This window comes from Vulpes lagopus, chromosome 23, assembly GCF_018345385.1.
Source record: "Vulpes lagopus strain Blue_001 chromosome 23, ASM1834538v1, whole genome shotgun sequence".
NCBI classification, from domain to species: Eukaryota; Metazoa; Chordata; class Mammalia; order Carnivora; family Canidae; genus Vulpes; species Vulpes lagopus.
Genome location: NC_054846.1, coordinates 45,790,783 through 45,816,511, shown reverse-complemented (window position 1 = coordinate 45,816,511; position 25,729 = coordinate 45,790,783). Strand labels below are relative to the sequence as shown.

The following is a 25,729-nucleotide window of genomic DNA, read 5'->3' as shown; positions in this document are numbered from 1 at the left end:
AGGTTTCTCTCAAAGCAAAATCACTCCTTAGAGACTTGGCTGTGCTGGGTCTACTAAGCAGAATGGTGGGATACTGAAATAGATGTAAAAGTTTCACAATTAGAATAGCAGGACTGCTGGGCAAGATGAAAAGACTCTGAGAAAGCAGTACAGCCCTTTAACCTTAAAACCACGGAACACACTTAAACCAGCCCTGGTGTCTAAGGCAACATCCAGGTAATTCAATTAATCATGTTTTTGGGGTTTGTAGGAATGAAGCCAGTGTCTATCTCATAGTACTCCATTTACTTCACGATGCCTGCTGTGGGAACATATAGGTCTCCAACTGACTAGCCTGCCCCTTGAGAGTTCACACGTCCAGATCCAACTGCCCAGACTTTTGACTCCCATGACTTCCAGATCTGTGGATAGAAGTGACCATTACCTATACACATTTAGAGCCTCATGAAGAAGGTACCCTCCCCTCCACAGGAGACATACCTGAAAAACAGGCAAAAGCATTACATTTTATAGGAGAACTGATGTGTAAATAAACAAAGAGCTGACTAATGTTCTCCACTCCCCAGACAAGGCGAAAAAAAAAAAAAAAAAACCTAAATACTGACTGGAAGCAATGAAGAAAAAAACACTGAGTGAAAGGTCCACACTCATGAAACATGGTAGCCCTTGTTTAAAAATCCAAAAAAATCTTCCCTTTCAGTTTACTTAGATTGATATTTGCTGTGTATCTGATCTCTGTAATAGAAAATGAAAACTGTATTCTATTAAGAAATTGTTAAAAAAAAAAAAAAGGAAAAAAAAGAAATTGTTATGATATGGGCTCTAAATAGGCAGCTAAATTACTGAAATCACTGGTTTCTTCTAGAACCAACCAAAATGAAATTCCCATGTCACTAATGGGACAATGTACCTCTGAATATGTCCCAAAGGAATAGTTCCTATGGACATAGTGTATACCCAAAGTAGGTAGGCAGTGGAAAAAAAATGAAAACAGGATATTCCAAAGGTTTCTATGATGACCATGAGAGACAATCTGAGAAACCTATAAAATTTTACAGCTCCTGAATGTCCTTCCTCTTGGATGAAAATAAGAATTCAGTTAATACATATCCTTTCTGGGATCCCTGGGTGGCGCAGTGGTTTGGCGCCTGCCTTTGGCCCAGGGCATGATCCTGGAGACCCGGGATCGAATCCCACGTCGGGCTCCCGGTGCATGGGGCCTGCTTCTCCCTCTGCCTATGTCTCTGCCTCTCTCGCTCTCTCTCTGTGTGACTATCATAAATAAATAAAAATTGAAAGAAAAAAAAAGCTATATAATACATATCCTTTCTCAGAAAGATACTGACATAATTTTAGGAGAATTACAGACTCTCAAAACAAAAAGGTGTTATTACAGAATTACAAATTACTAGATAATATTGGGACATTACCAAAAGGATTGTAACTATTACATTTAAGTTGCTGACATACAGGAGAGAAAAAAAACACAGTCCTATTACCACCTAGTAATTTCAGTAGTATGTCATTTAATTACTTTTTAAAAATGAAATAAACACTAAGATACCAAATGAAATGAAGCCATACAGAATAAATTTCTGTGGAAATATACAGAGGGGATAATTCAGGGATGTCTCATTCTTTTTATTTATTTTTTAATTAATCAATTTCAGAGAGAGAGAGTGCACCCAAGCCAGTGGGGGAAGGGGTAGAAGGAGAGAATCCTCAAGAAAACTCCCTGCTGAGCAGAGTCTGACTCTGGGCTCAATCTCACCACCCATGATCACGACCTGCGCTGAAACCAAGGTGCCCCCCCCTGCCCCAGGGATGTTCCATTCTTTCAATGATAAAGCCAATCTTTTCCTAATAATTATGCATAAGCATAAGTAATCTTTAAAATTTGGGGTTGTTTTTGGGACACCTGGGTGGCTCAGCAGTTGAGCCTCTGTCTTTGGCCTAGGGCATGATCCTGGGGTCCTGGAGTCTCCACACTGGGCTCCCTACAGGGAGCCTGCTTCTCCCTCTGCCCGTATCTCTGCCTCTCCCTCTCTCTCTCTCTCTGTCTCTCATGAATAAATAAATCTTTAAAATCTTTAAATCTTTAAAAAAAAAAAGATTATGAGTGAGTCTGACGTTCTGGAAACTCCTATCAAACTAATGAGAATATACTTAGTCTGAATTTGTAGGGGTTAGATCATCGTCTAGATTCTCTACACCACTCTACTGCTTGGAATGTATTCCAATATATCCGTCCCTGCTGAAGACCAACATAAAGTAATTATCTATGCCAGTCTTTCTGTTTATGCCTGCTGGACTTTTTATTATTATTATTATATCGTAATGACCTACATTGGTGAGTAGAAATGAATTGCTTTATTTTTAAAAGTCTCCCGCTGCATTCTGAAGAATTAAGATATTTTAAAATTAGTCTAAAAGAAACTGAATAAAAGGCACTGAATTATCAGTCTAAAAAAAAAGATATTTTAAAGTTGACCATTTTGCTTCATGTGACAAACAACCGAGTCTAGTGAAGGATAGAAAGCAATGGATAATAAAAAGGGCAAAAGAAATGTTACCTACAGAACAGCTTCATGAGGAATCTCAGAGACTAACACACTTTGTAGTTTAAATTGAAAACAGTAACTACAAAGAGACAGACTTATTTTGCCACACGAATACAATGAAAATCTTAAAGGCTATGTGAAATAGAGTGAGAAAATGCACACAAAAAAGCTTAATTACAACTTGATTGTACAGTTGTACACACAAAACAAAACAGAACTTAAGGTAGGGAAAGGTCATCCAGGATAAAATTTAGAACGTAATAAATGATGAAATAAACCTTCAGGCAAAAGTAAATGGTTGATGCACCAGCTTTGTTACATAAAAATACAACTGTCACTTGAGTACCAGATACCAAAAGAACATATCATTAAAATTAGGGTCTCTTTGCATCTCTTAAAAAGCCTCAACAGGGATGCCTGGGTGGCTCAGCAGGTTGAGCATCTGCCTTTGGCCCAGGGCGTGATCCTGGACTCCCCACATCAAGTCCCACATTGGGCTCCCTGCATGGAGGCTGCTTGTATCTCTGCCTCATTCTCCGTGTCTCTCATGAGTAAATAAAATCTTAAAAAAAAAAAAAAAAAAAAGAAGCTTCAGTTAGAAGCAAAGAAAGCCCCAATATCAGTGAATTAAAAACAAAAAGTGAACAAAATTGTAACAGGAGGATGAAAGGAAGACCACCAACTTTGTGAGGAAAAAGAATAAAAAATTAATTGAAGAAAAGATATAAAAAGTTAAGCCAAGAAAAATAAGAAATGATACTGTATTATTGAATCGACTGCTAATGGTAAAACAGTAAATACTAGGTCCGTCACAGTCGTGCAAGGCAGGTCATGCAAAGACCTGCAGATCCGGAACTTGCCCAAATGCAGGTCCAGAAGTGGAGTGACCCTTAAGGTTAAGGATGCGGGGCCAGAAAGTATCTGAATTGTTTATCCTCCAGGTATCAGGTCAATGCAGGCTCAGAAGACAGCTGGACTCTTGCAGGGCGGTGGACAAACAGTATCTTGGAAGCATTAACGATCATCTGCGTGTTCTACAAATGTTACGGTCCTTCCACAGATGATAATATCAAATCTCATTCTTTCAGTAAACAAGTTTAGTTCTCCGCACCCACACAGTAATCTTAAGTGATAGTTTAGCTTAAAAAAAAAAAAAACTCCCCCTCGTCAAAAGAGATGGGTACAACGGTCTCTTTTAAAGACTGACTTGGGGATCCCTGGGTGGCGCAGCGGTTTGGCGCCTGCCTTTGGCCCAGGGTGCGATCCTGGAGACCCGGGATCGAATCCCACGTCGGGCTCCCGCTGCATGGAGCCTGCCTCCCTCTGCCTGTGTCTCTGCCTCTCTCTCGTTCTCTCTCTGTGTGACTATCATAAATAAATAAATAAAAATTAAAAAAAAAAAAAAAAGACTGACTTGCCTCGCCATCCTACATTGACTACGGGCAACTATCCTACGTGTCAGACCCCTCATGTTAAGTGTCAAAGCTCTTTCCTCTTATAACCAAACCCCTGCACAAAGCCGAGATTTCCCCACCCAGTCATCTGCTGGCGCCTCTTTCCTCTTATAACCAAACCCCTGCACAAAGCCGAGATTTCCCCACCCAGTCATCTGCTGGCGCTGCAGAGGAGGCTATCCCAGAAAATACATCTACGTTTCCTGGCGATTCACGAGCAGCTCAGATTGCTTTCCATTTCTAGCCTTTTCTATCCACGTCTAAATAGGTGGATTCTGTCAATTTGGGAACGGACAAAATCAAAAGGCCAGATGCACAGGTCGGACCACACCTGCGGGAGGTGTGAGTTGTGCAAGTACCCACACGCTATTACATTGAATCCCTGTTCGGGTGTTACACCTTCCCCGGGGCCTGATGCACCGCACACACCTACCCTCTCTTTGGCCCGCGGCCTTCCTCATGCCTTGCCCCTCTTGGTCTCCTTACACAGAAAAACGTTTTCTTTAGGAACCCGTTTTAAAGGGGGGTGGGATGAGTCCAAAACACCACGATTTGTGCGGAAGCCTGTTTGGTGAGCCCTACCAACGAAATTCCGGGGCAGAAGCCGTAGCTCATTAACTGACAGAGCCCTCCGACGTCTCGAGGGTCCCGAACCGGACAGGCCAGGGAATCCCTACCTGAGTTGACAGGCCCAGAGCAACAGAGGAGAGCGATCGTGTGTGGATGCCGGTTGTGAGGGGAGGTTGCAAGGGAGCCTGGCCGCGCTGAGGTCTGGAGCCCTGCGCCAGGACGCCTCATGGAGCTCCAGGTCTCCGACTCCTAGCTCCCTACGCTCAGTCGCTGGGAGAAACGGCCGACCCGCTGGACATGCATGCACCTGCCCTGCACTCCTCGGAAGACCTTCCTCCCTTCGCGACGGCCGCTTAAGGGCAAGAGCTGCTGCTGCTGAGGCTGCTGAGGCTGCAACGGCTGGAAAATTCTCTGCGACACTAGACACAGGTAAACGAAGGGCCGGCATCCGCTCCGAGGCAGGGGGAGGGGTCTCTGGCCTGGGGAGAGTTTACATAACGCCAGGCCAGGCCCCGCGGGCTCTGCGGACCTGTCAACGGAGACGCGAGGCCTGAGCGGCCCTGTCGCCGCCGCCTCTCCACACGCACCCCCGCGGCGCTCGCACCCGGTAACCGGCAACGACGGGCGCCGGCCCGCCCCGAGCTTTCCGACCCACCTCCATCGTCAGAACAAAACCAACAAACAAGCAAGAGAGAGAGGAGAAAAGAAAAAAAGAAAGAAAGAAAGAAACGGAAAAAAAAACAAAAAACAAAAAACCCACAACTACCCTGACCTCCCACTTCTGGGTCCAAAGCGCGGTGACCCGGGGGCCGGGGGGTCTCGTCGCCGCCGCCAGCGCGCACCACGCCCGGGACGCGCTGACAGGCCCCGGCGCCCCGGCGCCCCCCGGCCCCTCACAAAGAGAAGGGGGCGGCCCGGAGCAGCCCCCCGCGCCTAACCCCTCACGCCCGGGCGGCGCGGGGAGCGCGGAGCGCGGAGCTGGGAGCGCGGAGCCCGGCGCGGGCGGGCCGGGGGCTCCCAGGGGCCCTGCCCCGGGCGCCGCGGCCGCGCAGGGGCCCCCGGCGCAGCGCTGACGAGCCGGCGCGAGCGGGAGCCCTACCTGAGCCAGTCCCGCGGCGTCCCTGCCAGCCAGCGCTTCCCCTCACCGCGTCGGAGAACAAGGCGCCTTCCGGCGGAGCATGGCCAGCCCTCGCCTCAACCTAGCTTGCTGCCAGTCCGTGCGCCGCAGGCCCCGCCCACCTCCGGGCCGCCCGCCAATGGCAGGGCCGGCCCCGCCCCCCCAGCAAGGTAGTGTGAGCGCCATCCCGGAAGTCCCCGGAGGCGGGGAGGTCCTGCAGGGCCGAGAGGGATACGTAGGCAACCACGGATGTGCCTGAGTGGAAATAAGATCTGGCGGCCGCGGGCCCCGCTGTTCGGCTCGCGGGCGTGCGGGCCCCCGCCGGCTGCGCCCCCGCCCGCCGCCGCTGGGGGCGCTGCGGGCCGCGCGGCCTGGCCCCGGGCGGGGGCGGCCATCTTGGGTCGGGCCGCGGGGACGCGGAACCTGGGGCGGGCCGCGCCGACGTGCTTTGTGCGGTCCGGGCGGTCGGGAGCGGGGCCCGGTGCGGCCGGCGGCGGCCCCCCCACCGTGGAAGGGAGGAAACCCACCGCGTCACGGCAGCAGCAAAAACAGTATTTTTTTTTTTTTGGAATGCGAACGGGTTCCCGCGCAGCCGCAGGGTGACCCTCTGTGCCCCCGCCGGCCCGCGGAGCCCCAGGTCACGTGGGGGGTGGCGCGGGCGGGGCCGCCGTCGAGGCAGCGCGCCCCGCGGCCTGGGAGCCCCGGCCACCAGCTCGGGTGGAGGGAGCACCGACCGTGTCTGGTTTGCGTCTTCGGCCCGAACGACACCCGCCGCAGGAAGCCGCGGTGGGCGGTAGGGGAGGGGACGGCCTGCCCAGGAGGCCTCCGCCCGCGGGGACCTGTAAGTACCAGGCCGCACGGCTCGCCCCGAGCGGGACCCCAGCGGCCCCTCCTCCTCCTTTTCCAAGTTTTCCCAAGGTGGGGCCTGAACTCAGGACCCCGAGATCAACAGTCCGTTTTTCGGGACCCCGGGGCCTCGGGATCGAGTCCCGCGTCGGGCCCCCTGCATGGAGTCTGCTTCTCCTTCCGCCTGCGTCTCTGCCTTTCTCTGTGTATTTCTCATGAATAAATAAATAAATAAAATATATTCTTAAAGAAAGAGTCCGTTTCTCTATCACCTGAGCCGGACATGTGCCGGTGCTGGCCTTTGACAGTCAAGCATGCCCTCATCAGACCTCCCCTTCTTCACACGGGCTGGGGAATCTGCTTCCTATCATGTTTCATGACCATGACCGTGTCTCTCTGATCACCAGCAACGATCAATAGAGGTTATGAATTTGCCCAAATAGCACTGAGGTGGACACTTGACGGGATGAGCACTGGGTGTTTTTCTGTATGTTGGTAAATTGAACACCAATAAAAATTAATTAAAAAAAAAAAAAAAAAGAATTTGCCCAAATAACTTTTCTCATGCTTCCCTTACATGGATGAAATACCCAAGTATAGAAGGTTAGGAGTGTTCTGGGGTTTTATGTTTAAATTTTTTTTTTTTTGTAAGTAATCTCGGCACCCAACATGGAGATTGAACTCACAACCCTGAGATCGAGTCCCACCCTCTTCCAACTGAGTCAGCCAGGTACCCCTCACTTCCTGAAATTTTAAACTAATGACAGAAACCTTGGAGGTTGGGAGTTTATGTACAGAAACTAGAAAGTTACAGTTTTGCTCCTGGCAGAGGGGACAGGCTAACCCCAAATTCAACAGCCTCAGATCCTTTTTGGAATGAGGTAGGATTTTTTTGTTTTTTTAAAGTATAGTCAAAGCACTACCCTAAATGTCCTCCAACTTTCTGTGGTGTAATGTTAACTAATTATTACTAATACAAGGAGGTAAATCTAGTATAAAATGAATGTATCTGCATTTGTTGTGATGAGCACGAGGTGAAGTACATAAGTACTGAATCTATTACTATATGTTAACTGAAATTTAAATAAAAACTTAAAAGTATCTCAAGAACACTTCTTCCAATACCTTTAATTTCCTAGACGGAGAACATCTATATATGTTTGGGATAAAATCAGAAAGAACACATGAAATATGAGCAGCTTGGATACATGCATATATTTAATAGTGAAACAATTCATCAACAACAAAAAATTAGAAAAATTCATGAGACCTCAATGCTGTGGAAGAGAACAGGACATCAAGGCAAAAGATACAAAAAACTGACCCAGAAGGCTGCCTGATGAGTTAAGCAAAGGCAATTTTGCTTAGGATAGTATTATATGCCGTTGAAAAGCAAAATGGTTGGAGAGGTACCCACTTATTTGCGTGGAAGCTGACAGCCTTACCGTATGCTGCACAGAATGGAGGCGAAGAGCCAGGGAAGGGAGAGGGGTGACAGAGGAAGAGCAATAGGGAATCCAGGGTAAGCAGATGGAAGAGACACAGAGTTAGAAAGAGATGACTCTAAGGCCTTTTGTTTGCAGTCTACAATAAACCTGTTCCAAGTCTTTATGTCAGTCAAGTCCAATGATCACATAAGGAGTAGCACTAGGCGCAGTGAAGAACAATGGAGGGAGTGGTTTACAAAAGTAAAGGGATAACATGGTTCGTGCTCTCAAGGAGCTTACAACCTATATGGGAAACAGATTCCACACACAAAACAAATTTACAAAGTAACATAAATATAAATAAATATACATCTGAATAAACAACATATGAAAGCCTAAGGGGCACTGGGTCAATACTTATCTAGAAGTCCATAGGTCAAAGAAGGCTTTCTGAAGGAAAAACTTGGGGACTGAGTATAATGTTAGCAGAGAGTAGGGCATGTGCAAAAGCATAGAAGTGTAAGTAAATATGTCCAGGAAGCAGATTAGCTTGATTAAAGTAGAAAGTCTAAATAGGTCTCGTTGAGAAGTATGGTGAAACAGTAGGGGGTTAATTTGGTGAAAGACACTGCAGTGTTAGGTCTGGTGACTAAAGCAAACAGGGAAAGAGGTTTTTTTTAAGTAATGATGGTAAGTGGCACATGTCCAGGAGTAACTCCACTGCTCTCAAAAGTTTTAGTTACTCGGAGACAGAGAAACTAGCAATGGGATGGTAGAGAAGTATTTAGCATCCTTGAGCAGTTTAAGAGAAGAAACTGCCTTCTGCAAGAACACTTGCAAAGTGGCAAGTGAAAACAATCCATGAAACTCCTAGATTCAGGATCCACCATCCCAAAGGCCAGCCAGATCCCAGTAAAATCAAGTGCTCAAGTAGAATGTCCTAGGCCCTCATTACCAATTCTTAGTGGGGAGCGAATTGTATATGCTTATAAAAGAATTTATTTTTGAGCTACCATGACAATCAAGTTTGATCCTAACATTCTAGAAATTAAAATAGGAGGATGAGAAGAGCCCTAATCTATAGGGAATGCTCACGTCCCCGAAGGAGGACAGGTCAGTAGGGCCCAAATTCTTCCCTGGTCTTTATGTGGAAAGGCAAAACATCACACCGTGAAAAGAGGCTTTTCTCAGCCAAAGCAAGTTAAGACCTCTTTCTTTAAACCTATTGATCTGAAGTTGTTCCAGGAAGGAAAAAAAGAGTCCAGGCCAGATATTCAGCAGCAGCCAGAATTGGACCCTATTTCATTAGAACTCCGCTGGGAGGCGCTGGGTCCTACTGATGTTGAAATACACTGCTGAGGACCAATCTTGATGCCATTTGCCTGTAAGAGAAAAGAGGCAAGAGTTACACCTCAGTGCTAAAGTAAATGGGAGAAAAGGGATAAAAAAAGAAATCATAAGTTACATCTTCTAGAAGCAGATACGGCTTTGGCACTTAACCATGTGCCCTAGGCAAACTGCTGTGGGACAGTAGTCTTCAACCATAAAGATGAGAGGACAAGCTCAGATAAGTGTTATAGATGAGATCCTGACCTGGGCTGAAACCAAGAGTCAGACACTTGAGCAACTGCGCCACCCAGCTGCCCCTCTAGGGCTCAATTTTAAGGTGACTATTGTATTTAGGTTTCATGGCTATGTGTAGAATCAGGATGAGATTAGATAAGAGCAGGAGGAGGTGAAAGACTAGATGTTAGCACAGAATTCTTTTTTGTTTTGTCCCAGAATTTGCTTTATAGAAATGGCCCTGTTGAGCAATTAGGAATTATCTCACCCCTAAACACTGGGATAGTAAAAACTCTTCGCAAAGATAATCTCCTATACTGTGTAAACATCTTAGATCACCAACTAATGACCTCTTTAAGCATTCTGGGCCTCGGACTTGAGAAAAAACAGAAAATGATGACAGATTTGTAAAACATCAAGTATGAATTAGCATAGCTTCAAAAAGCACAGTGTTAGAAAGGAAATGCTCACATTCTAGGGGGTTTCTTGTCCTATTTAACACAAAGCAGCAAAGTTACTTGTCAGCCTCCCCCCACCCTTTCTCACCTCATTGTGGACATCAAATAAACCCTGCTGGATCTTCCTATATATTTCTTTGGCTGTGTTAATGAAGGCCTAAGGGAGACAGAAATCATATTATTAGGCTCAAGTTTAGATAAAGAAATTAGAAAAGGGGAATACAAATATTATTCCTACTTGGATTTCTAAGGTAAATTAGGAACCATTAAGAGACCAGAGTAAAAATACAAAAGATCCCCCAAAGTCTCTGTTTCAAAAAGAAAAGGACTATAAGGTATTTTGATACTGACCCAAGATGATCCTTGACTGGCCCCTTCTAAAAAATAAAACAAACATGCTCTGTTCTCAATTAATTACTAAAGATAGAATCAACAGCAGGCTTCAGAATGACTACCGTAGAACCCATGAGACCCTGCAACTGAAATATATACAAGTAACAGTAGTGTCTAATCCATACTTGCCAATTAATGTTACACAAGGCAAAAGTAAAACCCTACTGTAGGAACAAAGACAAAAAAAAGGGGACAACTCCCTTAAAGGGAGAGATACGGACATACAGTCAATGTAACCACAGACACCCTTTCCTTACCTACAGTCTTATAGAAGAGAATCCTGAATAAAAGAATAAAGATATGTTGTCATCTCTCAAAAGCTTTCCCTACTTTTTCCCAAGTAGTACCTCTTCAACATTGCAGGCTGTTTTGGCTGAAGTTTCCATGAAGATAAGTCCATGCTCCCGGGCAAAGGCCTCTCCTTCTTCTCTCTTCACATCCCTACGGGATTCTAAGTCACTGCAAGAGATGATTGGGGAGAAAACTAAAAAAAGATCCAAGTGAAAGAAGAAACTCATATTCTAAAAGAATCCCAGGGCTGTTTCAACCACCAGTTAATACATAAAGCATGTAGATCCCACATGACATTCTCTCATATAGGATTACTAATTTCTGTAGCTTCTTGGAAAATGATTCTTCAAATTCACGACAGGTGTTGCATGGCTGAGGACAATAACTTACTCTTACAGAGAAAAAGGTTATTTGACAGAGAGAGTGGCAAGCAAAGGGGGAGGGAGAACCAGACTCCCCACTGAGCAAGGAGCCCAATGTGGGGCCTGAATCCCAGAAACCTGGGATCATGACCTGAGCCAAAGGCAGACGCTTAACTGACTGAGGCACCAAAGTGCCCTGAGAAAAAGGTTTATAAAAGGTTAGGCAAGCCCCATAGTTAGTCAAGGCTTATTGTGTTCCATGCTTCTTTTTTGGAATGAGATCTAGGGAGAACCAAGGAAAGAAAATGAAAGAGAAATTCCAGTTGTTAGAAAGTAGAAAAGTCCTAGATGAGATCTAGGGAGAACCAAGGAAAGAAAATGAAAGAGAAATTCCAGTTGTTAGAAAGTAGAAAAGTCCTAGATGGCCCAAGTTGTAATGAGAAGTGACTTCCTCTTTTACTGGCATCAACCCATAAGAATAGAGGGTGGTGGCAGCCCCAGTGGCGCAGTGGTTTGGCACCGCCTGCAGCCCGGGGTGTGATCCTCGGGACCTGGGATCAAGTCCCACATCGGGCTCCCTGCATGGAGCCTGCTTCTCACTTTGCCTGTATCTCTGCCTCTCTCTCTCTTTCTCTCTCTCTGTGTCTCTACGAATAAATAAATAAAATCTTAAAAAAAAAAAAAAAAAGAATAGAGGGTGCCAGGAATAAGGAGAACACAGTTGCCTTAACTCTCACTAGTCTTACTATTAACATATATAATTGCAGCTTGCCACCAGGGAAATAAAAGACTCAGAGAAAAATAAGATGTATAATGTTAGGTGATATGAGGGGGGGAAAGGAGCCACAGACTGAGAAAAGAGAATCTGGTGGCATGGAAAGGCTTCACGACAAGACAGGATAAAAGGCTGTGGACAAAGGTAAGGATGGACTGTCTGATTTTCATTTTTCTAACTGGAAATTTGCATTTCGGAGGTTTCCAGTTTCCCAACATGAAATCAAGGAGCAAGCCCACTGCAACAAATCTATAAAATGTGCAGTTATCACTCACCAGCTGTGTGAAGACCAGGGAAGAGCTATCCATCTAAATGTCTACCTCTAGCCCAGCCTCTCCTCTAAGCTCCAGACCTTCTGTCTGTTTGTCTGTTCTTTACTACAAATCTGATGCATAAAAGTACCTCAAACATACATCAAAATAGAACTTGATCTTTCTGCCCAAACTGCTTCTGACCCAGGCTTCCACATCTCCATAAAGGACACAAACTAAATCCAAGACACTATTATTTTCACAGCTTTTCTTTCTTTACTCCAAATACCTGATCCACCCCAAGGTACTTCCGAAATGCACCTTACCACCATTATTTTCCCCTCTCTCCGGTATCATCACCCAAGCCCATGCCACCATTCTCATTTAGACTACTGAAACAGACATCCCACTTCAACCCCTGCCCCCATCCAGAGTGATCTTTTAAAATTGTATCAAGCCACATCTCTGCTTAAAACTCTTAAAAGCTGGGACGCCCGGATGGCTCAGTGGTTGAGTGTCTGCCTTTGGCTCAGGTCATGATCTTGGGGTTTTGGGATCGAGTCCTGTGTTGGGCCCGTGGTAAGGAGCCTCTGCCCGTGTCTCTCTCTCTGTATGTCTCTCATGAACAAATAAATAAAATCTTAAAAACAAACAAAAACAAAACTCTTAAAAGCTTCCTACTGTGTTTAGAGTAAAATCCACACTTCTTCCTAAGGCCTGAAAGTGCTAAGAGATCTGGCCCCTGCCTACCTTCCCAACCTCATCTTGTACCATTCCTCCTTGATTTAGCCCAACCATACTGATTTCTTTCAATACTATGACCTTGCCAAGGTTCTTCCCAGTTCAAAGCTTTCAGTTTGTTCCCCTTATCTGATACTTTTCTGAACTCTTTTTTTCTTTTTAAGATTTTATTTACTTATTCATGAGAGACATGGAGAGAGAGGCAGAGACACAGGCAGAGGGAGAAGCAGGCTCCATGCAGGGAGCCCCAGGTGGGACTGGATTCCTGGACCCCGGGGTCACGCCCTGGGCCAAAGGCAGACGCTCAACTGCTGAGCCACCCAGGCGTCCCACTTTTCTTAACTCTTACTTAAATCCTTCAGATTCCAGTTTAACCATCACCCTTAATTAAAAATAAGTATCTTGTTATGCTCTTGTATAGCAGCACCCTTTTTTCCTTCATTGCACTTATCGCAATTTGTAATTAGATACAGATCCTTTTATATTTAACACTTATGTCTCCAATAAACTATAAACTCCATGGGAGCAGGGGCATGACTCCTTTTTTTTTTTTTTTAAAAGATTGTATTTATTTATTCATGAGACACACAGAGAGAGAGGCAGAGAGAGGCGGAGACCCAGGCAGAGGGAGAAGCAGGCTCCCTGTGGGGAGCCGGATGGGGAGAGGCTCAACCACTGAGCCCCCCAGGCATCCCAGGGGCAGGACTCTCCTTTTCTCACCCTGTACACTCAGGATCTGGCAAACAGACACCTAGAAACACAGTTCAAACAAATGAGTACAATAAGTCTGTGATCACAGTTCTCAAATGGTGTACTCTAGGCACTACTACAAATGCACAAGGGTGCCACAGGATATTTTTTTTTGCCACAGGATAAATTTTAAGGGAAACACAGTTAACAACACCAGAGCACCACGTGAATTATAAGCTTAAGACAGTTCACAGTGTCACTGTCAGATCACAATAGATCCTGTTCAATATTTGCATATATTTGTGTAATCTGAGTTTTTGGCAGTTGTTGTGATAAAAAGGAAGTACAAAACTGGGAGGGAAAAAGGGATGCCTGGGTGGCTCAGTGGTTGAGCGTCTAGACGCCTTTGGCCCAGGGCGTGATCTCAGGATCCGGGATCAAGTCTCACATCAGTCTCCCTGCAGGGAGCCTGCTTCTCCCTCTGCCTGTGTCTCTGCCTCTCTCTGTGTGTGTCTCTATGAATAAATAAAAATCTTAAATGAATAAAATAATAAAAATCACTCAGGGGCACCTGAATGGTTAATAAAAATCACTCAGGGGCGCTGAGTGGCTCAGCTGGTTAAACATCTGACTCTTGATTTTGACTCCGAGATCGAACCCCACATTGGGCACCATGCCGGGTGTGGACCCTGCTTAAGAGTCTCACTCTCGGGATCCCTGGGTGGCGCAGTGGTTTAGCGCCTGCCTTTGGCCCAGGGCGCGATCCTGGAGACCCGGGATCGAATCCCACATCAGGCTCCCAGTGCATGGAGCCTGCTTCTCCCTCTGCCTATGTCTCTGCCTCTCTCTCTCTCCCTCTCTCTGTGACTATCATAAGTAAATTAAAAAAAAAAAAAAAAAAAAAAGAGTCTCACTCTCTAGTGCTAGTGATGCTCAGCACCACAGAGGACAGTGGCTGGGAATCCCCTTTGTTTTCTGGGGTGCAGGGATTGCCCATGGAGCCTGCGCTGCTGCAAGAAGAAACTATTAGTTCTGTGTGTTCCTAAAGGGAGGAAAGATGTACAGAGAGAGAGGCAGATGAATGCATTTTTTAAGACCTGGGAAAGAGCTCAGCCTTGCATTTACTCTTTACTCTAGAAAGAAGGAGTGAAACTGTGTAAGATGTTAACAGATAATTTTTCCACCCTGTTTTTTTTTTTAATGCTTCTTGTAGCAATTGGTACAAGATTTAGTGTTTACCTATTTTATTTCACTCTTTAATTGTAGGCTGGAGTAGAGTGAGCTGCCCTCTCAGGCAGAACTGACATTGGGGGCAGAAGAGAACAACTAATTTAGCCTTAACATTTTGAATCTGTTTTTTTGATATATTACCTCAGTAAATTTAAGAGTTTTAAAAATGTAAATCTAAAGCAATTAAAAATTTCTCTTTGGGGCGCCTGGGTGCTCAGTTGGCTAAGGTCTGACTTAGGCTTGGGTCATGTTCTCGGGTCCTGGGACTGAGCCCCACATTGGGCTCCCTGCTCGCGGGGACTCTGCTCATCCCTTTCTCTCTGCCCCTCCCCTTGCTTGTGCTCTGTCTCTCTCTCTCAAATAAATAAAGTCTTTTAAAAAAAAAAGTTTCTTTTTAAACTTTTTTTTCAACTCTTTGAATGAGAAGATTGAATTTATACTGTACTACCGAGATTTTTTTTTAATGTGTGAGACAAATCTTTCTAGACAAATCTTTTGTACAGAAAAGATTCCCTCTCTCCTTCTCCTCCCATTCCACTTGCTCTTTTAAAAAAAAAAAAAAAAAAAAAAAAAAAGTATAACATCAATTTGGAACAGAAAATGAGAGTGGCAGTATTCAATCTTGATTCCAACTTTGAGAAGCTGTGCAGCACCTGACAAGCACACTCAGGGTATTAGTAAGTAATTATGGACATTTAAAGATGAAAATCAAATTTCTTTGTTTTTAATTTTTCAAAGTTTATTAAGTTGTTATGACAAGAACACTTACGTTGCTTACATCTATTTAATAACAAACTGTTAGGTACTTCTTTTGGCCTATGAGTGCCATAGAAAATTTACTGAGAATAACAAGTGTTGCTGAGAATGTAAAGAAATTGAAAAAAAAAAAGAGAGAGAGAGAGAGAGAATGTAAAGAAATTGGAACTACTGTGTGTTGCTGGTAGGAATATAAATTATGCAGTTGCAAGGAAAAACAGTATGGTGATGACTCAAAAAAGTAAACATCTAATTATTATAAGATCCAGCAATTCCAGTTCTGGAATTCAAAGAAATGAATTCCCAAACAGATATTTGGATATTGACGATGACAGCATTCTTCACAACAACCAAAGAAGGATAAAAGGAATCTGTCTACCAAAAGATGAATAAACAAAATGTGGCAAATACATACAAAGGAATACTATTCATCCTTAAAAAGGAAGGAAATTCTGACATGATCTACATTATGGATGAACCTTGAGGTCATCATGGTAAATGAAATATGCCAGTCACAAAAGGACAAATATTAAGATTCCACTGAAATTAGGTGCCTAGAGTAGTCATATTCATAGAGACAGAAAAGAGAATGGTGATTGCCAGGGGCTGTGGAGATGGAGAATGTGGAGTTAGCATTTAATGCATATAGAGCTTCAGTTTGGGAAAATGAAAAAGTTCTGGAATTGGGTGGTGGTGACAGCTACAGAACAACGTCAATAAACTTAATGCCACAGAACTGTACACTTAAAAATGGTTAAAATGGGATCCCTGGGTGGCGCAGCGGTTTATGCCTGCCTTTGGCCCAGGGCGCGATCCTGGAGACCCAGGATCAAATCCCACGTCAGGCTCCCGGTGCATGGAGCCTGCTTCTCCCTCTGCCTGTGTCTCTGCCCCTTTCTCTCTCTCTCTCTCTCTCTCTCTCTCTCTCTCTCTCTGTGTGACTATCATAAATAAATAAAAAATTAAAAAAAAAAAAGGTTAAAATGGGGACAGGGTGTCTGGGTGGCTCAGTCATTTGAGTTTCTGATTCCTGACTTTGACTCATGTCATAATCTCACAGTTATGGAGATCAAGCTCTCCATCAGGCTCTGTGCTCAGTACGGAGTCTGCTTAAGATTCTTTCTCTCCCTCTGCCTCTGCCCCTTCCCCCTGTGGACATGTGCACATTCTCTCTCTCTCAAAATAATAAAACCTTATAGAAATGGTTAAAATGGTAAATTCTACATTATGCTTATTTTACCAATCAATTTTTTTCTTTTTTTACTAAGAGCACCCTAAACTAAAAAAAGTTTAAGTGATTCAATGTCCATAGAGCACTTAGATGATTTCTTATTTATACAAATAAAATTTTACCTCTTATTCCCAATCAGCATGATAACCATGTTAGAGCTGGAGTGTTGCCGGGCATCCTCTAACCAGGAGGTCAGGTGGTTGAAGGTTTCACGCCTACAGTAGAAAGTTTACAAAGTGGGTCAGAGGCCCATTTCAAAATGTCAAAAGTAATTCCAAATGCATGGGAAAAGGGGGAAAGATACATATGTAAAGGAAAATATTAGAGATGCCATTCCTCTTTAGCATTCTTACCAAAACCAGAAGACAGCAAAAAAAAAAGATTTTGAGAACATGGGGAAAAGACTCCCTCCTGCCCACCTGATCTGACTCACCTTGTGATGTCATATACTAGCAGTGCTCCAGCTGCTCCCCTGTAGTAGGAACGGGTGATAGAACGGAAGGATTCTTGCCCAGCCTTTCCCACCAACATGGCAACAAAAAATCCCAACAAAACAAGGTTATTTCCACAGAAATGACTTGATCACATGCTACTCTAACACAGACCACTTACTTTAAAAAAAACCTCTATTAAGAAAAGGGAATTCGAGAAAGGAAACCCGACTGCCCAGAGAGAAGTCCAGGTGGGAAATAAACATTTTTCAGTGGAAGCACAGTTAACAGTGGGAGTGGGACAACTGTTCCTGTGGGACTGTCCATCAAACAGCTGAATGTTTAGCATCCCTGGTTCCCAGACACTAAATGCCAGTAGCACCACTGTCATTGTGACAGTCTAAGACATTCTTATACATTTCCAATATTCCCTAGGAGAGAACTGGAAATAGGACTACAAACTCAAGAGCATTTTCAATCCCCTCATGATGCTGAACACACTACATTAAACTGTTTGTAAAAAAAAAAAAAAAAAAAAAAAAAAAAAAAACCTGTTTGTATTCTTCTATCTGTAAAAAGGAAACTTCTCTTAGAAGGCCAATACCCTGTCTAAGGAAGTTTCATTCGAATGGGTCAGTGTAGAAAAGTAGACAAAGTACTTAAATTGAACATATGCTAATTGACATTTAGGGTTCCACTACTAACAGCACTACTAACAGCAGGACTACCAAAGGATGTTGTCATAGCAAATAAGAATAAGAAACAGGGAAAAACGCTCAGGGCCCAGGACAGAGTTTTCCTTAAAAAACCCAATATTCACACTCTAATCTCATTTCCAAATGGGGCCAAGATATTTATAACTGAGCAATTTATTAATGCCACCATATACTGGGTACTTTTGCTTTTTTAATGCAATAGTGTGGTTTTGTCCTCTTAGGGGAAGCAAAAACATTTTTTAGTATATGTGCTGCCGAAGTGAGCACAAGCAAAAGCATTTTTAAAAAATAACATTATTAATAATAATATCCTGAACACTGAATCTGTCCTATTAGAAAAGTTTTCATATTCTTTGGCTCAGTAGGTGGGACATCTGACTCTTGATCTCGGGGTCATGAGTGTGAGCCCTGCATTGGGTCTGATTACTCAAATAAATACATCTTTAAAAAAAAAAGTATTTTTCACACTTTTTAAAAGATTTTATTTATTTATTCATGAGAGACAGAGAGAGAGAGAGAGAGAGAGAGGCAGAGACACAGGCAGAGGGAGAAGCAGGCTCCATGCAGGGAGCCCGATGTGGGATTTGATCCCGGGACTCCAGGATCATGCGTTGGGCTGAAGGTGGCACTAAACCGCTGAGCCACCCGGGCTGCCCTATTTTTCACATTCTTGAAATCATTTATCCTCATATTCCTACATAAAGATTAGGAAGCAAAACTACTATTCTTATTTTATTTTATTTTTTTAAAGATTTTATTTATTTACTCATGAGAGAGAGAGAGAGAGGCAGAGACATAGGCAGAGGGAGAAGCAGGCTCCATGCAGTGAGCCTGACGTGGGATTTGATCCTGGGTCTCCAGGATCATGCCCCGGGCTGAAGGCAGGCACTTAACAGCTGAGCCACCCAGGAATCCCTACTATTCTTATTTTAAAGACAGAAAAACTAAAATGTGGAGATGGGAAGAAAACGGCCTTCTCATAGTATAACAACAGTAAAAGTGAATACTAATAGTAACACAAATGGGAAAATTGAAGCTCAAAGGATTAACTGACCCAAAGTTTTAAATCTATAAATGCTTGGGATGCCTGGGTGGCTCAGCAGTTGAGCGCCTGCCTTCAGCCCAGGGTGTGATCCTGGAGTCCCGGAATCTAGTCCCACATCGGGCTCCCTGCAGGGAGCCTGCCTCTCTCTCTGCCTGTGTCTCTGCCTCTCTCTGTGTGTCTCTCTCATGAATAAATAAATAAAATCTTTTTTAAAAAAATAAATAAATAAAACCAAATCTATAAATGCTTGGGGTGCCTGGGTGGCTAAGTCAATTAAGTGACAGCCTTAGGCTCAGATCATGCTCTGTGTCAGGATCCCTGCTCAGTGGGAAGTCTGCTTCTCCTTCTCCCTCTGCTTCCCCTCACTTGTTTTCTCTTTATCTCTCTAAAAATAAATAAATAAATAAATAAATAAATAAATAAAATAAAAATAAATAAATAAAATATTTTTTTAAAAGTCAAAAAAACAACAAATCTATATCATCATCTCAGTCCAGTTCATGAACCTTTGTTGAATCAATAACCTAGGAAGAGTGATTGGTTCAATTTGGGCTGGTCTGTCTGCATTGGTTTGAGGTATCTTTGTCCAACCCCATTAAACAAATCTGAAGCAGCAAAGAATTAAGATGAAGATATGATAAAGAGAATTAAAACCTTTTGAATTTCTCCCAAGTGGAAGCATCGTATTATGGTTTCAAGATATATACAATTAACCCTCACACAACATGGGCTTGAACAGCTCTGGGCCACTTACATAGATTGTTTTACAGCACAGCACTGTGAATATATTTTCTCTCCCTTATGGTTTTTTTTTTCTACTTTATTTTTTTAATTTATTTTTAAACAAAAAAAAATTTTAAACACCAACACAGGGCTTGAACTCCCATCCCTGAGATCAAGACTTGTGCCATGATCAAGACCCAGATAGTTAACCAACTGCGCCACTCAGGCACCCCTTTCTCTTATGTTTTTTTTTTTTTTAATGTTTTATTTTATTTATTCATAGAGACGGGTGGGGGGGCAGAGACACAGGCAGAGGGAGAAGCAGGCACCACACAGAGAGCCTGACGTGGGACTCGATCCTGGGTCTCCAGGACCACGCCCTGGGGCTGCAGGCGGCGCTAAACCGCTGTGACACTGGGGCTGCCCTCTCTTATGGTTTTAATAACATTTTCTTTTTTCCAGCTCACTTTGTTATAAGAATACAGTATATAATACATATAACATACAAAATATGTGCTAATCAATTTTTTGTTATGGGTCAGCCCTTCTGGCCAAATAGTAGGTTATTAATAGTTAAGTTTTTGGGAGTGCCTAGCTAGCTTAGTCAGAAGAGCAGACGACTCTTGATCTTCAGGTCATAAATTCAAGCCCAAGCCATGGGGTAAAGATTACATAAAATAAATAAAAGTTTTTTAAAAAGTAGTCGAGTTTTTGGGAAGCCAAAAGTCATATGCAAATTTTTGACTGTGCAAGGGTTGATACCCCTAACGCTCACATTAAGGATCCACTGTAGCTTGAAGTATAAATCCCTACAAAGTCAGATGGGCTTATTTCCTCAAGAATCAGAATGCATTTTGAAGTAAAATACAAATGATTTTGCGATTAACCAGTATTTTATATTCACTACAGTATAACACCTCTTCATTTAGTATGGATTATTTGGGCATTTATATATACAAAATGACAAAAGATTAAAAAAAATGACATGGCTCCCTGGGGCACCTGGTTGGCTCACTTGATAGAATATGCAACTCTTGACCTCAAAGTCATGAGTTCAAGCCCCACATTGGGCATGGAGACTGCTAAAATTAAATTAATTAATTAATTAATTAATAAAATAAAATAAAATTTAAGAAAAGGTAACATGGCTCTCTAAGTCCTCATCAATAACCAGAAAAGTGACAACAAAGAACTTGGATAACTTGATCTCTTTAAAAATTCCCTTCATGGTAATCCCTAAATATTTTCACACAGGATGACTTTGGGAGTATATGAGAGGATGAGGTCATCAAAATGGGAAAGCAAAATGAGTAAGCAATGTGTAGATCAGGACTGACAAGGGAAAACGATCAGCTTACCCAGAGGGTGGCAGACAAGAAATGCACTACTACTAAGAGGCAGCAATCTCTTAAAAATTTTCAAATAGAAAACCCCAGTATTCTGAAACCTGGTATCTTTTTTATGATTCAACAAAGATTAGTCTAATCTAAAAACAATTATTAAAAAGGAACAGAAAAGAACTAGGTCAGTTGCATCACAAGTGACTATCAGGCCATACGGCCCTTGAGGATCCGGTCAACAGAGCAGTGGCTCTCAACTTTCTTATTTTATGATCCACTGTCTCATGGTACCATGTAAGGGGGAAAAAAAACCACAAAAGCCAGCAAACCAACATTTTAACACAATCATAACTGTGACTATACCACTAACTGGCAGCTATTGGGTCTCCTGACGTGAAAACATCCGTTTTTGGAAACAGCAGAAGTTTAAGTTAAAAAGACAGAATTAGCTACTACTTTTGACATCTATAGGCTTCACTCTGTCACCTACTCACAATTTGTCCCGCAGCCTCTTTAGTTAGCAGGGCAAATCTTTGTGGGAAATATAAAAATCAGGAGATAATAAAAGGAGAGTTACAACATACCTACTTGGGTTAATAGTGACAAAGAACTGCCAAACAACGAAAGGAGAAGGGGACAAGACAGTTGTTTTAAAAAATATATGAACTTAACGTTGGCAGCAGACAGAGTATTATCTCTTAGGCCTAGTTTAGAGAAAAAGACTAGAGACAAAACTAGTCAAAAGAGCAAGTTGGGAAGATTTAGAGGAATGTCACTAGTGCTTCCACTATTATAAATGTGAAGTCTATTCAGAAGGGCAAAAGGTTATTAAAATACTTGCAAAATACAACCAAATAATGTATAAGAGACTATCATCCTAGTTAAAAGCACTCAATAAATCAGTGCACCCAAAAGTGGGAACCACCTTGGAGGCCACCAGAAAAGGACTCTGCAAAAAGGGCTTAGAGCAGCAAGTTAACTTACAGTTGACTCCGGAACAAGAGAGGAGTTGGGGAGGCTGGCCCCCTCGCAGAGGAAATTCCTCGTGTGACTCTGACTCCTCCAAACCATAACTACCAATAACCTACTGTTGACCAGAAGCCTTACCCATAACACATCATGTCAACAGCATTTGTTATGTTATTTATATTAAATATTGTATTTTTACAGTAAAAAAGCCAAAGAATAAAAATGTTAAGAGAAAATACATTTACAGTACTGTAGTACGTTCATTGACAAGAAATTCACATATGAGCAGACCTGTGCAATTCAAACACGTTATTCAAGGATCAACTATACTTTTCAGACAGATAACTACACGTGTTGGGAGACGGAGGATGGAAGGAGGGGAGAGGGAGGAAAAAAAGGAAAAATCACTGTGTACTGCTTACAACTATAAGGGCTTCAGCTCTGAGTTTTGAAAAAAAAAGAAAACAAATAGTAAGTAAACAAAGACAGAAAGAGATTTTAGCTGAGTATTAAGAACTCTGTGCTTGCTTCCCTCAGAGGAAAAAAAAGATATAAATCAAATGAGATAATACACATAAAAGCAATTTATCTAAATAAAACAAAATTATACTAAGTCAAGCTAAATTTTGGGCCAGTCTACCTTTGCCAAATTTTAAAATGTGCATAACCTTTGACCCAGAATTTCCATTTCTGGGAAGGCATTCCACAGAAATTCTCAGACATTTGCATAAAGATGTGGTAATCGAGGATATTCAATGAAACTTTGTAAAAGTGAAAACTGGAAACCTGGATTTCCATCATTGGAGGATAGTTAAGTAAATGACGGGAAGACTTTTTATGAGTCTATACAGTGGTTAAAAGGAATGCAGTAGAGATATATGTATGTACCAACATGGAAGTGTCCAAAACAGAAGTTGTTAAATAAAAAAATTTAGCTCACATAGCTAGGTGTACTCTCTCATGATTCTATACTAACAAGAACAAAACAAGAACACTAGAACTAATAAGAACAAAACCACTATCCTGTATTTGTACATGTGTACCTATCTGAACACAAAGAAAAAGTCTGAAAGTATAAGCACTGAAACACTCACACCGGTTAGGCAGAAACCAGGAATGAAAGGAAGAAGAGATTTATGTGTGTAAAAGGAGACATTCACATTTTACTCTATACACTTATATAGTTTGCTTTTATTTTTACTAGAACAAACTCATACATTACTTGGGTAATTTAAAAGAAAACTACAAAGATAGGGTGTTCAGAATTTTAACGGTAACAGATCAAAGTGAAAGCTCTTCCCCTACTCTCACTTCCACCAACAACCTCACCCTCATAGCCCTTTGCCCCCACATCAGTCTTTACTGATCTATTTAGATCTCGGTCAGGGACTAAGTCATCCTGTTTTCTCTCACCGTGTCCCAGATTTGCAGTTTGATTTGTTTTCCATCAATGTTGACCATACGGGCCCCAAATTCCACACCTGTCAAGTGAAGAGCAAAAGAAATAATGACCATCACCATACGTTCAGAGGTTCATGTTCTCCCCCAATGCAGCAACTGACTTCTTCTCTGTCAGCACTTAGTACCACTAAGCCCATTACTGCTATTTGCTACAATTATTTTTGTGTTCCTTAAATTTTCATTTTCCTTCTAGAATTAAAAACTGTGATCTAGGTGATAATGACTTTAGGAATGTAACCAAAAGGGATGCCTGGGTGGCTCAGCAGTTGGGTGTCTGCCTTTGGCTCAGGGATGCCTGGGTGGCTCAGCCGTTCGGTGTCTGCCTTTGGCTCAGGGTGTGATCCTGGAGTCCTGGAATCAAGTCCCGCATCGGGCTCCCTGCATGGAGCCTGATTCTCCCTCTGCCTGTGTCTCAGCCTCTCTCTCTCTCTCTCTCTCATGAATAAATAAATAAAATCTAAAAAAAAAAAAAAAAAAAAAGAATGTAACCAAAAAGCAGATATGGAGATGAAACTAATTAAAATGTAAAAAAAGGGGCCAGCCCGGGTGGCTCAACGGTTTAGCACCGCCTTCGGCCCAGAGCATGACCTGGGATCGAGTCTCATGTCAGGCTCTCTGCATGGAGCCTACTTCTCCTTCTGCCAGTGTCTCTGCCCCTCTCTCTCTCTCTCTGTGTCTCTCATGAATAAACAAAATCTTTAAAAAAAAAAAAAAAAAGAGGAAAGGGGGGAAAACCTCCAGATTCATTCTATGCAGCCAGCATTATCTTGATATCACCTGGATAAAGACACCAGTAAATAAAGAACGACAGTCCAATGTTCCTAATGAAGAGAGATGCAAAAATCCTCAATTAGGGATCCCTGGGTGGCGCAGCGGTTTGGCGCCTGCCTTTGGCCCAGAGCGCGATCCTGGAGACCCGGGATCGAGTCCCACGTCGGGCTCCCGGTGCATGGAGCCTGCTTCTCCCTCTGCCTGTGTCTCTGCCTCTCTCTCTCTCCCCGTGACTATCATAAAAAAAAAAAAAAATCCTCAATTAAATGCTAGCAAACTGGGATCCCCGGGTGGCTCAGTGGTTTAGCATCAGCCTTCAGTCCAGGGCGTGACCCCGGGGTCCTGGGATCGAGTCCCGCATCGGGCTCCCTGCATGGAGCCTGCTTCTCCCTCTGCCTGTGTCTCTGCCTCTCTCTCGCTCTCTCTCATGAAAAAATAAATAAAAATCTTTTTTAAAAAGATAAATAAAACGTAAAAAAGGTGAGCACACTTCTAGCAATATTAACGCTCAAATCGCATTAGATGGCACAAGCTGTGCCTTAACACAAACGTGCCGGGAAAGCTCTGGGACTATGCCACACTCTTTCCTCTAAAACCATCAGTTTCATCTTTTAACTCTAACTCGGGGAGGGCCCTTCAGATTAATTTCCTCCTCTCCAACGTACACAAAAACCTGTGTTGTTGGGTGACCACTCTGAAAAACATACGTGAAAACGGCTGGCACTAATTTAACCGCAAAAGCAAGGCGAGCTCTTGCACGAACAGTGAAGCTTTTCCGTGGGGTTTCCCGTCAAGGTACAAATCCTAGTCCGGGGGGGGGGGGAACCGCCCCCAGCGATGGGTGCGAGGCCTCGGGCCGATCTTCCGCTGCGTCTCCATCACTTACTCGGCAGCTTTGGGCCACTCGCTCCTCGCCGAGCGTGAGGCCGGACTAAACCCGGCAGCGGGCGGGGGGCGCTTCGGGCAGCGACTTCGGCCGCCGGCGGCCTGTGCGCGGCGGCGCCCGCTCCCGCGCCGCGTCCTCCGACAGGTGCGCCGACTTACCTATGGTGAGGTCGTGCACCGGCTGGAACCGCTTGTCCGTGAACTGCAGGAGGAGACATGACTTGCCCACGCCTGAAAGAGGAGCGCGGACGTCCTCGCGGCGCGGCCCGGGGTGCCGGCGGCCGCGGGAGGGGAGCCCGGAGCCCGAGCCCCGCCCCCGACCGTCCCGCCCCCGCCCGCTCCCGCGCCCCGCTCCGTCGCCCAGCCCACTGCACGAGCCCCGCCCCACGCCCCACGCCCCGAGGTGTGAGCTGCGGCTGCTCGCCCCCGCCGTGCGGGCCGTCGCCCGCGGGCTACCTGTGTCCCCGATGATGATGTACTTGAACAGATAAGCATAAGTCATGGTCCCGTTTCCTCCGATTCCGGGTCCGCCCGACTTCCGCAGCCACTTCCCTCCGGCCTCTCTAGCCGCGCAGGCAGCCGCCCTCCGGCCGCTCTAGCCCGAACAGCGTCTCTATGACTCTCCCTGGAGTCGGCGCTCGGCGGGGGCGGCCGTCCTCCCTCGCTGCGCCG

At 44.0% G+C, this 25,729-nt stretch overlaps 2 protein-coding genes across 7 annotated transcripts in view; both read right to left on the bottom strand.

The window, feature by feature from the left end:
- CHD8 (chromodomain helicase DNA binding protein 8) overlaps positions 1–5,771 on the bottom strand; it is a 62,002-nt gene extending 56,231 nt beyond the window's left edge. The window contains exon 1 of one of the 6 annotated variants that reach the window (XM_041738390.1): positions 5,685–5,771. Coding sequence is in view for 1 of the 6 variants with exons in the window: in XM_041738394.1 (XP_041594328.1) it covers positions 4,693–4,813 (121 nt within the window). In the remaining 5 variants the exon portion in view is untranslated. Of the gene's footprint in view, positions 1–4,692; positions 5,246–5,684 lie in introns of those variants that run through there. The other 5 variants (XM_041738398.1, XM_041738396.1, XM_041738397.1 and 2 more) reach the window with 5 other exon arrangements.
- A 1,977-nt stretch (positions 5,772–7,748) lies between these two features.
- RAB2B (RAB2B, member RAS oncogene family) lies at positions 7,749–25,669 on the bottom strand. Its single transcript, XM_041738207.1, has 8 exons — positions 25,514–25,669; positions 25,217–25,288; positions 23,354–23,421; positions 17,150–17,232; positions 16,839–16,931; positions 10,737–10,848; positions 10,085–10,153; positions 7,749–9,357 (listed from the first exon to the last, which is right to left on the bottom strand). The coding sequence occupies exons 1-8, from the start codon at positions 25,557–25,559 to the stop codon at positions 9,250–9,252; spliced, it is 651 nt and encodes a 216-aa protein (XP_041594141.1). The 5' UTR covers positions 25,560–25,669; the 3' UTR covers positions 7,749–9,249.
- Between the last annotated feature and the right edge of the window lie 60 nt (positions 25,670–25,729).